At 42.4% G+C, this 20,967-nt stretch overlaps 1 protein-coding gene across 4 annotated transcripts in view; it reads right to left on the reverse strand.

The window, feature by feature from the left end:
* Positions 1-20,967, reverse strand: part of wdr21 (WD repeat domain 21) — a 104,666-nt gene that overhangs the window by 34,892 nt on the left and 48,807 nt on the right. For all 4 annotated transcript variants that reach the window (XM_087990183.1, XM_087990182.1, XM_087990184.1 and 1 more), the window contains 3 exons: positions 16,327-16,423; positions 13,257-13,403; positions 3,309-3,358 (listed from right to left, as the gene is read on the reverse strand). In XM_087990183.1, coding sequence (XP_087846309.1) covers positions 3,309-3,358; positions 13,257-13,403; positions 16,327-16,423 — 294 coding nt within the window. The remainder of the gene's footprint in view (positions 1-3,308; positions 3,359-13,256; positions 13,404-16,326; positions 16,424-20,967) is intronic.

Here is a 20,967-nt window from a genome sequence, read left to right on the forward strand (position 1 = left end):
GGACATAAAAATCAAGGCCAATGGCTCTGCAATCTCCTCCCTTGCTTCCCAGAGAATCCTAGGATAAATGCCATCAGGCCCAGGGGACTTATCTATTTTCACCTTTTCCAGGATTTCCAACACCTCTTCTCTACATACCTCAAAGCCATCCATTCTACTTATTTGTGACTCAGTATTCGCATCGACGACAATGCCCTGTTCCTGAGTAAATACTGAAGAAAAGTATTCATTCAGTGTCTCCCCAATCTCTTCCGCCTCCACACGCAACTTCCCACTACTATCCTTGACTGGACCTATTCCTACCCTAGTCATTCTTTTATTCCTAAAACATCTTGAACCAAGGGACATTTGCTGTCCTCCAGTCTTTCTACATGAATAGTGTCAGATATGATGACATAAAGATCAAAATCAAAGGCTCTGCAATCTCCTCCCTGGCTTCCCAGAGAATGAATCAGAGGATAAATCACATCCGGTAGAGGGGGCTTATCTATTTTCACATTTCCAGAATTGCTAACACCTCCTCCTTATGCATTTCAATCCCATCTAGTCTAGCAGCCTGTATCTTAGTATTCTCCTCTACAACATTGTCTTTTTCCAGTGTGAATACTGATGAAAAATATTCATTTGGCGCTTCTCTTATCTCCTCGGACTCCACGCACAAGTTCCCACTACTATCCGTGATTGGCCCTAATCTTACTCTAGTCATTCTTTTATTCCTGCCATACCTACAGAAAGCTTTAGGGTTTTTCTTGATCCTACCTGCCAAAGATTTCTCATGTCCCCTCCTGGCTCTTCTTAGCTCTCTCTTTAGGTCTTTCCTGGCTAACTTTTAACTCTCAAGTGCTCTAACTGAGCCTTTACATCTCATAGTAACATAAGCGTTCTTCCTCCTCTTGACAAGAGATTCAACTTCTTTAGTAAACCACGGCCTTCTCGTTCGACCACTTCCTCCCTGCCTGACAGGTACGTACTGATAAGGACACGCAGTAGCTGTTCTTTGAATAAGCTCCACATTTCAATTGTGCCCAATCCTTCCTCATTCTAAATCCTGCCCAATCACATCATAATTGCCTTTTCCCCAGTTATAACTCTTGCCCCGCAGAATATACCTTTCCCTTTCCATCAGTAAAGTGAACATAATGGAATTGCACTATCAACAAAGTGCTCACCTACCTCCAAATCTAACACTTGGCCAGGTTCATTACCCAGTACCAAATCCAACGTGGCCTCGCCCCTTGTTGGCCTGTCTAAATGCTGTATCAGAAAACTCTCCTGCACATATTGGACAAAATCTGACCCATCTAAAATACTCGAACTATAGTACTTCCAGTCAATATTTGGGAAGTTAAACACCTCATTATTATCTTTGCTTTGCTTTGCTCTACTCTTTGGAACTATTCGGAGGCTGATAGAAAACTCCCAATAGGGTGATCTCTCCTTTCCTGTTTCTAAACTCAGCCCATACTACCTCAGTAGACAAGTCCTCAAATGTCCTTTCTGCAACCGTATTACTGTCCTTGATTGACAATGCCACACCATCCCTCTTTTACCATCTTAACTGTTCTTACAGGAAACATCTAAATCCATGCAGCAACCATTCATGTCCCTGCTTTATTCATGTCTCTAAAATGGTCACAACATCGAAATCCCAGGTACCAACCCATGCTGCAAGTTCAGCCACCTTATTCCGGATGCTCCTGGTATTGAAGTAGACACACTTCAAACCACCTTCCTGCTTGTTGGTGCACTCTTGCTACCTTGAAACCTTATTTCTGATCTCACTACTCTCAAACTCCTGGAAACTGCAATTTAGGTTCCCATCCCCCTGCTGAATTAGTTGAAACCCTCCTGAAGAGTATTAGCAAATTTCACTCCCTCCCCCCCCCGCAGGATATTGGTACCCCCTCTGGTTCCAGTGTAGAGCATCCTGTTTGTAGAGGTCCCACCTACCCTAGAATGAGCCCCAATTATCCAGAAATCCAAAATCCTCCCTCCTGCACCATCGCTGTAGCCACATGTTCAACTCCTCTCTCTCCCTATTCCTCACCTCACTAGCACGTGATATGGGTAAGAATCCAGAGATAACAACTCTGTTCGTTTTACTCTAAGCTTCCACCCTAGCCCCCTGAACTTCTGCCTTAAATCCCCATCTCTCTCCCTACCTATGTCATTGGTACCTATGTGCACCATGATTTGGGGCTGCTACCCCTCCCCCCAAGGATCCCGAAAACACGATCCAAGAAATCATAAACTCTGACGCCTGGGAAGCAACAAACCAACCGTGAGTCTCTCTCGTTCCCACAGAACCTCCTATCTGTCCCCCTAACTATGTAATCCCCAACCACTAATGCTCTGCTCCTCTCCTCCTCTTTCCCTTCTGAGCAACAGGAACAGACCCTGTGCCAGAGATCTGTACCCCACACGGCTTACCCTTAGTAGGTCAATCCCCCGCAACAGTATCCAAAACAGTATAATTGTTATTGAGGGGAACTGCCACAGGGGATCCCTGCACTATCCGCTGGTTCCCTTTCCGTCCCCGACTCTAACCCATCTGCCTCCTTGTACCTGAAGTGACTACCTCCCTGTAACTCCTCTCAGTAACCCCCTCCCCCTCCTGAATGATCTGAAGTTCATCGGCTCCAGCTCCCTCACATGGTTATTGAGGTTGGGTGTACTTCCCGCAGATGAAGTCAGCAGGGACACTACTGGTGACCTTTAACTCCCACATTCTGCAGAAAGAACATTCAACTGCCCTAACCTCCATTCCCCCTATTCTAAATTCCCAAAGAGACTTACCAATGCGACACACAGAACTCTTTTTTTTGGTTAGAGGTGAAGGACGGGTGGGATACACTACTTAAGTAGCGTTTAAGGTAACACAACCACCCAAATATGCTACTTCACTTACTCAGCAGTCCCGTGTCCACTCCTGCTCAGTGTGCACTCCGCCTATTCATGAGGCAAGTTTTTAGAGCAGTCACTTACCTTCCTTTCAGGTTGTGTAAGTGGGCGAAGGAAGCTACATATAATTTGAATGCTACTGAAATACTCTTTAAAAACATTTCTGTAATTTTAAATACAATTGTACTTCCTTGTTGAAGCAAAGTGCAACGTTTCTAACTAAGGAAACAATATTGTGAGAAGACTCGCAAGGCAAACAAACTCAACAGTCACAAAACTGCGGGAGTTAACACATTCTCTGTTGGTGGCAGATGGATTAATTTCATGGCCATTGCTGGAGAGCGGATCAGTAAATTGTGTTATTAAATCAGAAGACATTAACCAGCCCAAAATATCGTCAAGGATACAAGACATGAGAATCACGGCCGTTCAGAGACGCCCAGCAAGCTGCAGTCCCCTGCAAAATTAGCAAGAATTAGCAACAGTTAGAAAAGTCTATTATTTTACTAAAACACCTTCCACAACACAAATTAAAAGTGTAACATACTATTTACTATCAGAGTAGATGAGATCAAATAATCACAACACTTGTCACCATTTTTGTTGTACTGCATCACCTCCAGCTACAGGGGATCATCAATAACATAAAACAATCCCATACAAACTTAATTTGCTGAGATGGATGATTGTTCTTTAACAAACTCAAAATGATCAAACTACTTATTTCATTCGAGATGGCAACAGAAGTGTTTGGGACAAATTGCAGACCTCCGAGCAAGATGATATCCAACAGCTTTAGACCATGGCTGAGATAAACCAGACCAGTAAGGGATCAAGGAGATTCTACTTACCAGAAATTAAGTAGGACAATAATGTTTTATTTTCAATGACCCAAATGAAGGAGGGGGAGAAGCTTTTCACCAAGAGTGCTGAGAGCACTGGGGTAATACAATGAGATTGTGAAGGAAGTTAAAAATCAATTCGGGAGAACAGTGGCAGGATATGTCAGGTTAACCACTGTAAACATTCAATCCATCCAAGTATTATTCTAGGGGGTGAGAAGGCGTTAAAATTTCAACAAACCAACTACAACACTCACTAAAAACAGTGATAACATTTCATACAGGTTCAGCAAGCAATCTGGAAGGCAAATGGTATATCACAACAGAATTTGAATATAGGAGCAAAGAAATCTTGCTCCACTTGTACAAAAAAAACTGTTGAGACAGTACCTGGGTATATTGTGTGCAGTTTTGGCTCCTTGTCTAATGAAGGATAAACCTCACAAAGAGAATGCAGCGGATATTCACCAGATTCTTGGGATTGTGGGAAAGATTGCAAAATGTATGTCTGTATTCTCTGGAGTTTCAAAGAATGTGAGGCGATCTCACAAAACAAAAACTCTTAAGGGCATGGCAGATGAATGCAGAAAGGGCAATGGGAATGTTCTAGAGCCAGGGTACAGTCTCACAATGAGGGGCAAACAATTTTAGACTGAGGTGAGACCTTTTCCTAGGGTCAAGGAATCGAGAACAAGAGGGGTTTAAGGTTAGAGGGGAAAGAATAAAAGGGAAACTGAGGGGCAACTTTTTTTACACAGAGGATGGTACACATATGGAATGAGCTGCCAGCGCAAGTTGTTGAGGCGGGTACATTAATAACATTTAAAGGGCATTTGGATAGCAAAGAATTAGAAGGATATGGGCCGAATGCAGTAAAATGGGGATAGCAACGCACAGACATTTTGATCAGCATGAACCAGTTTGGGCCAAAGGGCCTGTCTCCTTGCTGTAGGACTCTATGAGGAGGACTTCTTTCACTCAGAGGGTGGTGAATCTTTGGAATTCTCTACCTCAGAGGAATATGGAGGTTATGTCACTGAGTATGTTCAAGACAGAGATCAATAGATTTCAAAATATTAATGACATGTATCTCCAAGATGGCAGTGAAGTGGGACTCAGGAACTGGATTTCATCTACTCTGTCTGTTTCTTTTCTTTATCTCTTTTTTTCCCTTTTGACCTCCTGTCCTGAGGTGGCATTGGCAAGAGTGAAAACCAGCATGGACTCAAGAGTGGACTGGACTACCAACCTCGAGGTAAAGCCCAGCTTGGTCTAGATTGGAAGGACTGCTATACTGAACTCTTATTCCTCTATTTTTCCGATATATTGCCGGACATTTAACTTCTTTGTTTTTCTAACTTTTTCTCCCTAAGAATCTGTGCCTAGATACCTTGGTACTTATAATGGCACTGTAACTGGCAACTTGTCAACTTCTCACTGTTCTCATGTGAATACATGTGACAATAAAGCTAATTCTAACTCTGATCAAGAAATTTGGATTGTGCAGGAATATGGCATTAAGGTCAATGATCAGCCATATTCTGGAACAGCAGAGTAGATTCAAGGGGCTGAATGGCCTACACGTTCTGAGCTACAAAATAATCAAAAAGTTTAGTCCTCATCTAGAATACATAGTGCTGTTACAAACTTTGGGAGTTCTGGTTAAATTCCATCTAGAACACTATTAAACTCCAGAAATCACAAATCCACAAGAATGATCAGAGAATCAACACATTCTGGATGTCAGGTCTAAAAAGATTAAATTATGAGGATAGATTGGATATTGAGGATGATTGGAGGATTTGATGGGGTAGATAAAGAGAAACGGTTTTCAATAAGGGGGGGTGGTTAATCATAGAATGTGAGTTAGATAAATCAGGAGTATTTCTAGCTAATTCCTGTTTATAATCTCAGATTTTCAAAACCTGCCATATCTTGCTTTGGCGTTGATAACTTTTTGTTTGGAAAATGAAGGGTTACAGAACGAAGGTTGGTGGTTGAATAGTTCAGGACTAATCCATCTGAATAGCAGAACAGCATCAAGGGAACTTAATGGTCTTCGAGAGTACAAAGAGAGAGAAAGGGGATTGCTGAAGGTAATGAACAGGGCTTTCTGCCACAAAAGTGTGTCCCAATGATCATTGGGAGCAATTATCTATGATACAGTGGGGAAAATGTGTAAAAGGTTAACGATTGGGAAGAATCCCCAAGATATTTACAGAAAGATTTTCTCAATCAGCATGTTTCCAGACTAATGAGTAAGAAAGCAGTGCGCATTATATGCACAATGAAGGGGATAACTGAAAGTTTGGAAGTGAAGGCTGACAACACATTTATCTGATAAACCAAAGTGTTGTTCACAACTTGTCAAACTGTTACAGGATTAGATAAGAAAGAGCAAACAACCCAAGCCAGTACATTACTTTGCAGAGTGGGAACCATTGCTCATGCCAACTAGCAAGCAGAGCATTGAGGAGAGGGAAGCATAATTTGAAGAGGTGTTCCTTGCTGATTCCACATTTCTGTCATGCATTTCCCTGAGAATATCTGCTCCCAACTTATGCACCACAGTTCCAGCCTAATAGCATTGTAATTCCCCCTCCCCCAATGAAACATTTTCCCATATCATCTGCGCCTATCCCTCTCCATGACTATAGTAAAGGTCAGGGTGTTGTAATCACTATCACCGAAATGCTCTCCGACCAAGAGATCTGACACCTGACCTGGTTTGTTGGCAAGCACCAAATCCAATATAGCCTCACCTCTAGTCAGCCTATCTACATTTTGAGTCAGGAATCCTTCCTGGACACATCTAACAAAGTCTGCTCCATCCAAACTATTTGCACTGAGGAAGTTCCAATCAATATTAGGGAAGTTGAAGTCACCACCAACAACAGCCCTATTACGTCTGCACCTTTCCAAAATCTGCCTCCCAATCTGCTCCTCCGTGTTTCTGTTGCTATTGGGGGAGGGGTGGGTCAATAGAAAACTCCCAATAAAGCGGCTGCTTCTTTCTTGTTTCTGATTTCCACCCATTCTGATTCACTAGTCAAATCCTCCTTCATGGCCTCCTTTTCTGCAGGTGTGATACGATCCCTGATTAGCAATACTTCTCTTCCCTCTCCCTATTCCTTTTGAAACACCTAAACCCCGGAACATCCAACAACCGTTCCTGCTCCTGTGATATCCAAGTCTCTGTAATGGCCACAACATTGTGGCCTTTGGCTTTGGTCTTTAGGACATCATTGTCTACAGGAATAGTGCCAGAAGACTGGAGGATAGCAAACGTTGTCTCCTTGTTCAAGAAGGGGAGTAGAGACAACCCTGGTAATTATAGACCAGTGAGTCTTACTTTGGTGGTAGGTAAAGTGTTGGAAAGGGTTATAAGAGAATGGATTTATAATCATCTAGAGAGGAATAGGTTGGTTAGGGATAGTCAACACGGTTTTGTGAAGGGTATTGTGTTCTTTGAGAAGGTTACCAAATAAGTGGATGAGGGTAAAGTGGTTGATGTGGTGTAGATCGATTTCAGTAAGGTGTTTGATAAGGTTCCCCACTGTAGGCTATTGCACAAAATAAGGAGGCATGGGATTGAGGGTGATTTAAAGATTTGGATCAGAACTTGGCTAGCTAAAAGAATACAGAGGATGTTGGTTGATGGGAAATATTCATCTTGGGAGTTCAGTTTCTAGTGGATTACTGCAAGGATTTATTTTGGGTTCACTGCTGTTTGTCATTTTCATAAATGACCTGGATGAGGGCATAGAAGGATGGGTTAGTAAATGTGCAGGTGACACTGTGGCTGGTAGTGTTGTGGATCGTGACGGAGGATGTTTCAGGTTACAGAGAGACATGGATAAGCTGCAGAGCTGGGCTGAGAGGTGGCAAATGGAGTATAATGCAGAAAAGTGTGAGGTCATTCACTTTGGAAGGAGTAACAGGAGTAAAGAATACTGGGCTAATGGTAGTGTAGATGAGCAGAGAGATCTTGGTGTCCATGTACATAGATCCTTGAAAACTGCCACCAGGTTGATAGGGTTATTAAGGTGGCATACAGTGTGTTAGCTTTTATTGGTAGAGGGATTGAGTTTTGGAACCATGAGATCATGCTGTAAGCTGTACAAAATCTGGTACGGCTGCACTTGGAGTATTGAGTATTGTATTCTCACCGCATTATAGGAAGGATATGGAAGCTTTGGAGAGGGTGCAGAGGAGATTTACTAGATATGGAGGGAACGTCTTACAAGGAAAGGCTGATGGACTTGAGGCTGTTTTCATGAGAGAGAAAAAGGTTAAGAGGTGACTTAATTGAGAAATATAAGATAATCAGAGGGTTAGATAGGGTGGATAGTGAGAGCCTTTTTCCTCGGATGGTGTGGTGTAAAATTATGTCCCAATACATGTGTGAATCATAATGTAACACATGTATTGGGCCAAGCAGTGGAATGTGGTGAAACGGTTAAAAATTATGTCCCAATACATGTGTGAATCTAACCGGAATGGAGGTGTTGCTTAGTCCCGTGTGAATCTTATTACACACCTCCCCGTGTGAATCTTCTTATCTGTATGTAACCAGAATGGAATGTGTTTTTTAGCCTTGCTCTGCTGTTCACATGAATGTTTATATTTGTAAAAGAGTATATCAGCTGGAAAAGTCTCCAGTTCGGGGAGTCTGCTCCGGGGTTACGTTTAACCGCCGAGCGTGGGTTGTTGGCAACCGCTCTACGAGAACTGACGGCTCCCAGTTCCGGTAACATGTAGAGTGAGTATAAGCCAGACCCGTTGTAAGTATGAGACCTGGTTGTGGCGACGCTGCGGGGAATAAAATGCTCATATTCTAGCAGACTCGCCTCTTGGTCGTTTGTTTTGTGTCAGACTACTCTCCTACGAACCTGACCTTGAGAATTTTTTTAAAACATTTTGGCGCAGCGAGCAGGGTCAATCGCAATTGAGGAGAGATTTTGATACAGAACAATGTTTTGGAAAAAGACTAAGAAACCAGAAGAACAAACTGTGGAGGTCCCGACCGTCCCGGGATGGCTTGGACCGTGGCATGACGTGGCAGTTTGTTTGAGAAATGGTGGAGGGCGACCGGAGGAACCCCAGGGTCGCTGCTGTCCACCCTTGAGAGGATCCCAGTCCTGCCGAAGAACCCCTTGCCTGGGGTACAGCGGAGGATGTGGGCATGTCCAAAAAGCTGAAGCGGAGTTAACAGAATTGAATGGGATTGAACTGAACTGAACTGAGTGGAACTGAACTGAATTGAACTGAAGTGAATCAAATTGAACGGAACAAAATGGAACTGAGCTAAATTGAATTGAAATGGACGGAACTGAATTGAACACAATTGAATTGAACTGAACAGACCTGAACTGAGCTGAATTGAACTACACTGAATTGACTGAACTGAAATTAACTGAAACGAATTGAACTGAATTAAGCATAATGTAACACATGTATTGGGCCAAGCAGTGGAATGTGGTGTAAAATTATGTCCCAATACATGTGTGAATCATAATGTAACACATGTATTGGGCCAAGCAGTGGAATGTGGTGAAACGGTTAAAAATTATGTCCCAATACATGTGTGAATCTAACCGGAATGGAGGTGTTGCTTAGTCCCGTGTGAATCTTATTACACACCTCCCCGTGTGAATCTTCTTATCTGTATGTAACCAGAATGGAATGTGTTTTTTAGCCTTGCTCTGCTGTTCACATGAATGTTTATATTTGTAAAAGAGTATATCAGCTGGAAAAGTCTCCAGTTCGGGGAGTCTGCTCCGGGGTTACGTTTAACCGCCGAGCGTGGGTTGTTGGCAACCGCTCTACGAGAACTGACGGCTCCCAGTTCCGGTAACATGTAGAGTGAGTATAAGCCAGACCCGGGAGTCTGCTCCGGGGTTACGTTTAACCGCCGAGCGTGGGTTGTTGGCAACCGCTCTACGAGAACTGACGGCTCCCAGTTCCGGTAACATGTAGAGTGAGTATAAGCCAGACCCGGGAGTCTGCTCCGGGGTTACGTTTAACCGCCGAGCGTGGGTTGTTGGCAACCGCTCTACGAGAACTGACGGCTCCCAGTTCCGGTAACATGTAGAGTGAGTATAAGCCAGACCCGTTGTAAGTATGAGACCTGGTTGTGGCGACGCTGCGGGGAATAAAATGTTCATATTCTAGCAGACTCGCCTCTTGGTCGTTTGTTCTGTGTCAGACTACTCTCCTACGAACCTGACCTTGAGAATTTTTTAAAACAGATGGTGAAGGCTTACAGGAGGGGACATAACCTTAAATTGAGGGGTGATAGATATAGGACAGATGTCAGAGGTAGTTTCTTTACTCGAGAGTAGTGGTGGCGTGGAGCACATTGCCTGAACAGTAGTAGACTCGCCAACTTTAAGGGCATTTAAATAATCATTGAATAGGCATATGGAGAGCGCTTCTAATTGGTTCCACAGGTCGGCACAACATTGAGGGCCGAAGGGCCTATACTGTGCTGTAATGTCTATGTTCTATCGCAGCTCCAAGTAATGATTCATGCTCTTAAGTTCATCAGCCTTATTCCTGACACTTGCGTTAAAATAGACATGCCTCAACCCATCACACTGACTGCAACTTTGCCCATCAAATGTCCATCCTTCCTCACAGACTCTCTGCATGCAGTACCTGCCTGTTCACTACCTATCCCATCCTGTAATCTACAGCTCCAGTTTATCTGCCAAACTAATTTAAACCCTCCCAAAAAACTCTAACAAAATGAGAAAAACTATCTGAATAGCAGAAAGTGAGACAAACAATTCAATTATATGTCAGTATTTTGACCACACATCTCATTGCCAGTGATGACTTGCTTCAATGAGAGATACAATAATTCTTTGACTGCAGACTATTCAAAAAATTCATCAGGAACATTTGGACGTTAAAATGTGTTGCGTAAGGGGGCAAGTTTCTGTCTGGTAGCCAGTATTTCTCAATCAGGAGATAATTGTCAACAGTATTCCTCAAATTTTGAACAGTCAAAAAAAATCCATTATTTCCTTCATCTTTTTCATCAAGACCATCAGAGTGGGAATAGATATATTGGAATTTAATGGAAGAACTTGATTATTATCATTGATAATGCCTCTAAGTGGATTGGAGTCAATTGTTTACGCAACTCAGCAGAAGTACTGACAGAATCATTCAAGAGAATCTACTCAACGCATAGAATTCTGGACATTGTGTTCTCAGATGGTGGTCCACATTTTCATGGGCAATTTAAGAAATTTGTACATGAATATAAGTTCACTTCCCTAATCTCAAGCAAATAGATACAATGGATGCTAAGTATAGACAGTAAAAACAATACTAAAGATTCAAGTCTTGTACTATGAAGTTACCGACCCTCACTATTACAGAAAGGGCTTGTACTGTCAATTACTGATGCATCGGAAATTAATAGCACAACTTGCATGTCTGTCTCAGATGTTGAAATCTCACATTAATGAGAATGGTCGCAACAGAGATAAACACTCAAAACAGAGCCAAGAGAAAGCCAAGCTCAAAACTTCAAGAAAAGGTACAAGGCACAACAGCTACCAAGCTGCAGTCCAGGGAGAGAGAATGGATAAGAAATTAAAAGGGAGAAGGACGGAGCAGAGCACAAACATCACTTCGGTTCGTCAAGAAGGGAGTAGTACAGAAGTAGGAATGCCCAAAAATGGTCACAATACTCCAGTTACTGCTGAACCACCGTTTTAGACAGTTAACATAGTTTCCTTGTTATTATACTCTGTTCCCCAATTCATAAAGCTTAGGACACTGCATGCATAATTAACCAGTCTCTCAACCTAACCTGACTTTCAGTAATGAAGCTGTTCCCAAACTCTCGTTGGTCTTGCATTCTTTTTAGAAACATCTCCTTTGAATCAGACTGTCTCTCCCCATTCTTTCTTCTAAAATTGATCAGTTCACAAGTCCCATCACTAAATTTCATTTCTCTGACCATTTCATCAATTGTCTATGATGTTTCAAAATTCTACACTATCCTACCCACAGTTCATACTGCCTCCAAGTCATTGACAACTTTTGAACTTGTACCATGCGTACCAAGACCTGGTCATTAATCTACAAAAAAGAGCAGGGTCTGATTACCAAGCCCTAAGGAACTCCACTACAAACCGCTCTCTGGTCTGAAAACCATTCATGAACCAAGCTGTGTGTTTTCTGTCACATGGCTAGTTTAATTTCCCATCAACCTTTTTATACCATGTGCTAGACTTTACATGCAATCTGTTGTGATGTACTAAGTCTTTTGGAAGTCAATTTACGCAAACATATTACACTCAACAACTCTATTAAATCTTCAAAAATAAGTCCAGCAAGTTAGTTAAGCACAATTTGCCCACAAATCCACACTAAGTGGCTTTTAATTTTGTCCTGAACGGTTGTTTCTAGAAATTCCCCTCTGAAGTTAAACTGATTGGAGTTTACATTGGAGAAAAGAAGGTTTAGGGGTGACTTGATAGAGGTGTATAAGATGATTAGGGGTTTAGATAAGGTCGACAGTGAGAATCTTTTTCCTCGTATGGAGTCAGCTATTACAAGGGGGCATAGCTTTAAATTAAGGGGGGGTAGGTATAGGACAGATGTTAGGGGTAGGTTCTTTACTCAGCGAGTCGTGAGTTCATGGAATGCCCTGCCAGTAGCAGTGGTGGACTCTCCCTCATTATGGGCATTTAAGCGGGCATTGGATAGGCATATGGAGGATAGTGGGCTAGTGTAGGTTAGGTGGGCTTGGATCGGCGCAACATCGAGGGCCGAAGGGCCTGTACTGCGCTGTATTCTTCTATGTTCTATGATTGGCTTGTCATTATTGGCCTAATGGGTCACCCTTTTTTGGGAATTTGATCATCTGTGGTGAGAGAAACACTTTGAAAATGAGGCAGAGGATTGTTTAAAAATAAGGATCTCAAATACAAGTTAATTGCAAATAAATTCAACAAGGAATTCAGGTGAAACTTCTTTATCCAGACAGTAGTGTGGAACCATGATGCTACCATGGGTTTGAACAAATAACACATTAAGCTTCCTGTTAAAAGCTTCTAAGTGCGTAAGGGAGAAAGGAATGGATGAGTATGCTTACAGAGTTGGAGAAAGTAGGGTGGGAGCTAAACACAGCACAGATAAGTTGGGCTGTAAATTCAACGTGAAATTACATTTGACTAATTGGTGAGACTGCGAGTAATATCAATGGTCATTACAAAGTAAATGACTTTGAGGAAAAATAGCAGCAAAGGCTATGTCATACTTCATCGGTGGGAATGACAATTCTCTGAATTAATCACTTAATCAAGCTCTTGGTCAGAGAACAGGATGACGTGTGAAATAATCAAAGGGGGGATAAACCTTTTCTTTATCTTTTACATCCAAAGCAAAAGACGACAAAAGGACATTATGCATTTGATAATTAAGTGCCTGAAGTTACAAAGTTGCATTTCAAGAGCTCAAACATTTAACCTTAATAAAAAAGCAACAAACCTTACGATGCGTGGAGTAGAGTTTGTCACACATATCCACAGAAATAAGTTGCGATTCTTTCCGATGTCCATCCAAATTTAAAATTCCATATTTGTAGCCAGTTTTATCAGTTATTGCAGCAAATATCCGCTCCACGTTGGTGTCTGCCTGTTGAACATGGCACATTACAAGCAAGTTTTGTTAAGATTTATATGTATTGTTTAGTCGGTGATCATGGAGTCACAGATTTCAGTTACAACACACACATAAGAACATGAGAAATAGGGACAGGAGTAAGCTGTCTGGCCCTTTGAGCCTGCTCCGCCATTCAATAAGATCATGGCTGATCTTTTCATGGACTCAGCTCCACTTACCCATCCTCTCATCGTATCCCTTAACTCCTTTACTGTTCAGAAATCAATCTTTGCCTCAAAAACATTAAATGCAGTAGCCTCAACTGCTTTTCTGGGCAGGGAATCCCACAGATTCTCAACCCTCCTGAACTCAGTCCTAAATCTGCTTCCCTTTATTTTGAGGTTATGCCCCATAGTCACTAAGGGACTCTTAGTGGGTCACTAAGTGTCATCTGCGAACTTTGAGACAATACACTTGCCCCAACTCTAAATCATCCATTTAAATTGTAAACAACTGCAGTTCCAACATTGATCCCTGAGGAACACCCTTAGCCACAGATCGCTGACCAGAAAATCATCCACTTAACCCCATTCTTTACTTCCTGCTCAGTAACCAACCTTCTATGCTAAAACATTAGCCATTACGCCATACACTTTTACCTTATGCAGCAGCCTTTCGTGTGGCATCTTGTCTACTGCATTCTGGAAATCGAGATACACCACAACCACCGATTCCCCGTTGTCTACCACAGAGAACTTCAATAAGGTGGCCATTCAGCCCATCAAATTCATGTCAACTCCCACCCATCCTGGCGGTCACCTCCCATAGCCTTGCAAGTTAGTAAATGGCAGTCCAAATTAAAAATTGGTAGTCACGATGTGGAGGAGCTGGTACTGGACTGGGGTGGACAAAGTTTAAAAAAAAATCACACAGCACCAGGTTATAGTCAATGGGTGACAGCTACCTGGTGAAGGAGCAGCGCTCTGAAAGCTAGTGCTTCCAAATAAACATGTTGCACTATAAGCTGGTGTTGTGTGATTTTTTAACAATTTCTGTGGTTTCTACCACACTCATGGGCAGTGTATTCTGGGTTATGACTACTTGTTTCACACGCCCTTGCACCTCTTGCCCTAAAGCTGAAAACTGTGCCCTCTAATACAGACACTGTTTGACTTTTGCTACTTTATCTAGATTTGTCATAATCCTGAATATTTCTTACCAAACCTCCTATCAATCCCCTCAGTTCCAAAGAGAACAATCCAAACACACTTTGCATCTAAAATCCATCAACTCTGGGACCATCATGGTTAACCTCTTCTGTTATTTTCCTCACCTTTCTGAAAATGTGAGGACACTGGAACTGGACACAATATCCTGGTTCAGTCAAAGGTGAATTGGCCATGCTAAATTGCCCGTAGTGTTAGGTAAGGGGTAGATGTAGGAGTATGGGTGGGTTGCGCTTCGGCGGGGCGGTGCGGACTTGTTGGGCCGAAGGGACTGTTTCCACACTGTCAGTAATCTAATCTAATCTAATCTAAAGGGATATGTAGCTGACACCGTCTCAGCTACCAATTGCAGTTCACAGAATCCTTACAGTGTGGAAACAGGCCTTTTGGCCCAACAAGTCCACATCAACCCTGCAAACAGTAACTCACTCAGACCCATTCCCCTACTACTCTACATTTTACCCCTGACAAAGGAACCTAACCTACATATTCCTGAACATAATGGCCAATTCACCTAATCTGCACATCTTTGGATTGTGGGGGGGAAATCGGAACACCCAGAGGAAACCCACGCAGACATGGGGAGAATGTGCAAATTCCACACAGACAGTCACCCGAGGCCAGAATCGAACCTGTGAGGCAGCAGTGCTAACCACTGAGTCACCGTGCTGCCCCTTGCCCTAAAGCTGAAAACTGTCCTCTCATCTTTATACAGATCTATCTAGATCTGTCATAATCCTGAATATTTCTATCAAATCTCCTATCAATCTCCTCAGTTCCAAGGAGAACAATCCAGCTAGGTGTTACTCAATAATGAATCCACAAATAAATGTCATAAGTAGTTTCATTGCACATACAGATAGGAGTCATGAAGACACAGTTACAACAGAAAGAAAGAGACCTCTGCTGCATTTAGTAATAATAACCAACTGGGGATACTTTATGAATCAAAAACGGATTCCCCTCCCACCCAAAAAATCATGTGATCACTTAGGAGAAGCTAAATTCCATCTCACTCCCCCACCGATAAACCATGCCTCATTCTCCCCTCTTCCCTGGAGAAACCTCGCTTAACTCCCTTTCCCTCCTCCAACCCCCATTCCCACCGCCCGATAAGCCCCCACCTTGCCCCCAGATTAACCCCACCTTATTCTCTTCCCCTCCCCGATAAAACTCCACTTCCCCCCAAGATTAATCCCACCTCACCCCCCAAACAAACATCATGTCAGCCATGAGCTCAATCAATATGTCAAGATCCACTTGAAACAATTGAACATCACCTGAAGTCCCATGACCTCTCGCAATTCTTTATATCCTCTGAATCCCTTCACCTAGGTCATTAATAAAAAGTATTAAACAGAAAATAACTGCCAACATCAATTCGAGTCGGTTCTTAATGCTTCACATATGACTATTGTTACCAAAATCTCTAATCTTGGAGAGAAGTCTCTTGTACGGTACACAATAGAAGGCTTTCACAATTCAGGGCAGACAACTTCTTTCAAAGTTCCTCTTACCAAATTGTCATCAAGTTATTCATACCACTCAGTGTAGGCCTGTATTAAACACTTTGATCAGCCTTTGTGTTTTTGATCAGTCCTATTAGTTAGATAAAGGCCCATGCAACCTTTAATCATGTCAACTCCAATCAAAGCATTTCCCATTATCAAAGTTTTGTCAACCACTTGCAAACCAGGAAAGAAAAAAATAATTTAATTCCTTATACTCACCAAAAGCGTTTGGAAATTGCTTTGAATGGACAAATCCAAACTCCGAATGTCCAATTTATTCTTTCTCATCCCACTGACCTTGAGTTCTTGAATAAATCTGTAAATAATGTAGAGTGGTGGAAATAATTGTGTGCATATATATAATGATGGTGACCATATCAAACCTCAAATAGTACGAACTCAAGGAAGATTGAAGGAGATTCACCATAGAAGGACCTATGGATCATTAAAGTGTCACAATGTGGAAAATGATCAAAACGGCTGAATGGAACACCATCCTGCATAATCACGAGAGTGAGAATACAAGTGAAGCCATGCTTCAGCCAAACCACATTGGCAATTCCGAGCAGTTCTGATATCAAATCTTCAGAAAGGTATACTGGACTTGCTTGGAGCACAGTATAAATTCACAAAAATAGTAAAGATTAAATTACAATCAGAAAATATGAAGAGAAAGATAGTTTTGCCCATTCTGCTCTATTTCCATTTGCTGGGGAATCTAGGCCAGGAGTCGTAGTCTTACAAAGTTATACCCAAACCCTCAGAAAAAAATTGAAACTATTTCAACATTCAGAAATTTTCATGAATGTCAATGACTACTGTGAACTGCAACTGGCGCTCAAATGTCCTAATTTCAAAGCTCAGGTTTGGCAATGCTTACTGCTCGAAGGTATCAAACAATGGGGAGAGAGGCGAGTATATGGAATGAGCTTGCAAAACACTGAGGATTGCACTTCTGACAATGCTGTCACTTTAAAACGTTATTTTGCCCTTGTTTTTTCCCCAGAGAGGTGAAGGCAGAGGTGCCAAATTGTCTACTTTAACAATGGCAGGGGAGCGGCCAGTCCTCCCAGTTTGGTTTAGTTTCAGCAGGCAGTCAGAAGCTGATGGTAGCAGGCTCAGAAGCAGTGCAAAAAAAGGTTCCATGCTTCAGCAAACGATTCTTGACTGGCTCCTCCCTCTGAAATCTCTCCTGCCGATAAGAACCTGTGTTTTTTATTTAGATTAGATTACATTACAGTGTGGAAACAGGCCCTTCAGCCCAACAAGTCCACACCAACCCGCTGAAGCGCAACCCACCCATACCCCTACATTTACCCCTTACCTAACACTACGGGCAATTTAGCATGGCCAATTCACCTGACTTACATATCTTTGTGACTTGTGGGAGGAAACCGGAGCACCCGGAGGAAACCCACGCAGACACGGGGAGAACGTGCAAACTCCACACAGTCAGTCACCTGACTGACTTTGCCTTTTGCCAAGGGGTGTGGTTATGGGATCACTGAATCATGAGAGAATCCCTACAGGTCATTCAGCCCAACAAGTCCATATTGACCCTCTGAAGAGTAACCCACCCAGACTTGTTCATCTACCCTATTATTCTACATTTACTCCTGACTAATGCACCAAAGCTACATGTCCCTGAACACTTTGGGCAACTTTGCATGGCCAACTCACCTAACCTGTACATCTTTGGATTGTGGGAGGAAACTGGATCACCTGGAGAAAACCCACGCAGACATGGGGAGTCTGTGCAAACTCCAGACAGTCACACGAGGCTGGAATTGAGCTCAGGTCCCTGCCGCTGTGAGGCAGCAGTGCTAACCACTGAGCTGCCCTTAGCCACTGTGCCACCCTTTACAGGATGTTATGGGAACTGGAACAGCTCCTTAGTTAAGAGAGTCGTTTGGGTTTTCTAATAGTTAAGGAATTCTAAATTCTGTTTTCTTCTGTTTGTGTTTTAACTGTAGTGTTTAAGCAAATTCTGTTTTGCTTAAAGCTGAGTGGTTTGAGCAGCTGCATCACACCTGAAATATTCACTTCATGTCTGTATTTAAAGTAAGAAAAAGTTAGGGTCTGGGCTACCTTCTGAAAATATTTTGAGGGGGTCTGGCCTGGTCCATAAAACACTGAATGACAGAACAGGCTCAAGAGGTGAACTGCCTCCTCCTGTTCATTGGATCCTTTGACTGCCTTCCTTGAACCATGAAAAAAAGTGTTAAAAGTGTGTGCAGAAGATGACTGAAAATGGATATAAAACAAAGGGAACTTATGAGAAAATATCACCAAGTATCACAGATGGAAGTCTTTAAAAAAAAACAAAAAACAAACGAAAAGGTACAACTGATTAAAGATGGAATAAGATATTTTCTTGTGCAGACAGAAGATCTGGTTGGGACACACTTTGCACCTACTACCACTACACGTGATTGCTTCAAAGTCACATGAAAAAAGGAAGTCTTAAGAAATTTAAGGAAAACCAGGCAGATAGGAGGAATTTAAAGGTGGCAGCTCTCAAAGTAGAAAGGACATTAAGTCCAGAAGAAATTGCCCCTAGTGGGCGTGGACCAGTTGGCTAAGTGTGGCAAGGAAAGAGAGAATGAGAAAGGACAACAGAATCCAATCATACTCTCAAAGGACACAACAGCATTAAATCATGGACAGTAATCAAGCATTGACAGCCAAATTCATCTTCCCTCTACCCTCAGGGTTTGAAAGGAGAACTGGAACTCAAACCTTAGGTTGCAGCTGAAATGAGGCAAACAGCAAACCTGATGCCTTCCAGGTACACCTTGACTCAATTAATACTCAATGACTAAAAACCCATGAAGCAGATCAGAGCATTGATGATTGAAAATGTCAAACCCAACATGAAAGTGATAGTATTTTAATCCTATGGATATATCTTTCCTAAAACATGTCACTTAAATCTCCACACTTTCATGTTTAGCCGCTCCATAATGACAGTGTGTTTGAACGCTTGTGCACAATGCACACTACCCAGATGGTGCAGTAGTACAGACATTATATGCAACACACATTGGATGGTGTCGATAAAATGTGCATCTGGAAAAACACAGCCGGTCAGTCAACATCAGAGGGGCAGGCAAGTCGGTGTTTTGGGTCAGGACCCTACATCATCTCCAGCACACTAGATGGCACAGTGGTACAGGTATTTTACATCACACACACATTGGATGGTGTAGTACAGGCAATATGCCACACAGACTGGAATGTGAAGTGGTATCAATAATACACCACACACACTAGAATGCAAAGTGGACATTATACACTGAATGGTACAGTGGTACAAACATTTCACATCTCACACACAACTAATGGTACAGTTGTATAGATATTATAAACCACACACATCGGATGGTGTAGTATAGCCAAAAACACCCGCTGGAATGTAATGTGAAATAGACAATAAGCCACAAATACTAGACGATGAAGTAGTACAGATGATAAGCCACACAGTCCAGACGGTACAGTAGTACAGGCAACACACACACAATGGGGTAAATGTAGAGTAACAGGGATGGGGAATGGGTTTGGGTAGGTTACTCTTCAGAGGGTCAGTATGGACCTGTTGGGCCAAATGACCTGTAGGGATTCTAAATTCTAAGCATCATCACACCACAGTCAGAACATCAATGATGGAAGGTTCATTCCACGTAAGTAGATATTCCACGTCAGCACTGTATCACTTTAGTGACAATTGTTTAAGATGAGGCATAATGCCCAAGTAACTCTGTTTAAATGGACTTTTAAAACCTTATTATTCACAAAACAGCAGAGAGCTGTACAAAGTTAGCAATAGACCTAAATAATTAAAACACATCAACCAGTTACTCTTCTCACTTTCACTTGTGAAACCTTGTTCTACACAAAACAGCTGCACTATTTGCCTTCATTCAAATTTCAGCCTCCTTAGTTTCTAAATTTTATTCGATAGGTATGTGATAACTAGAATAGTAGAATCCTTCAGGAAGGTGATATACTGCCTGTCTTCTCAAATACAATGTTTTGCTGGGCCACTCCATTCTGTGAAGAGGCGAAAGTGGGTACTGCAGATGCTGGAGATTAGAGTCAAAATTAGAGTGGTGCTGAAAAAGCACAGCAGGTCAGACGGCATCCGAGGAGCAGGAAAATCGACGTTTCGGGCAAAACCCCTTCATCAGGAATGAGGCTGGGAGCCTCCGGGAGTGGAGCTCCACCCCCGAGGCTCCCAGCCTCATTCCTGATGAAGGGCTTTTGCTCAAAATGTCGATTTTCCTGCTCCTTGGATGCTGCCTGACTTGCTGTGCTTTTCCAGCACTACTCCAATCTTGACCCCATTCTGCGCAGTGTCAGCCTGGTTAGTTCGGGACTACAGCTAGCCCAGTCAAGGGGACCACTGGAAGTTTTACAACAATTCACTTTGACTTGAATTTTAAAAATGACTCAAATTTAAAATGAATTCAGGTTTTCAAGCTGTAATGGCAGTATTTGAACCGATAACTGCTGCGAAACACGTGCAGTCACGAGCCACCACACTCCTTCCAAGACTCCTGAGACCTGATAGTGCAGAAGTCCTTTCTGGCTTACCCAGAATAAAATCACCCCACCAATATCAGGGGCTCCTAAATACTTAGGAAACTAATAGTTTATCAATAACAAGCTCAGCACAGTGAGAAATCAGGCTGGGAAAGGGAGATCACCTGAGCAAACACTCCAAAAGATTAAATAAAACAATTCATAGCAACATCAATATGTTTACCCATTGTTCTGGTCAACTGAGAGACTGCACAAAGAACCAAGCACATTTATTCAAATTTATACATGAGTTAGGACATACAGTCCATTCTGTCTCTC

Source organism: Chiloscyllium plagiosum, unplaced genomic scaffold (genome assembly GCF_037043375.1).
Source record: "Chiloscyllium plagiosum isolate Xiang-an unplaced genomic scaffold, Cpla_swu_hap1 HiC_scaffold_8, whole genome shotgun sequence".
NCBI lineage: Eukaryota > Metazoa > Chordata > Chondrichthyes > Orectolobiformes > Hemiscylliidae > Chiloscyllium > Chiloscyllium plagiosum.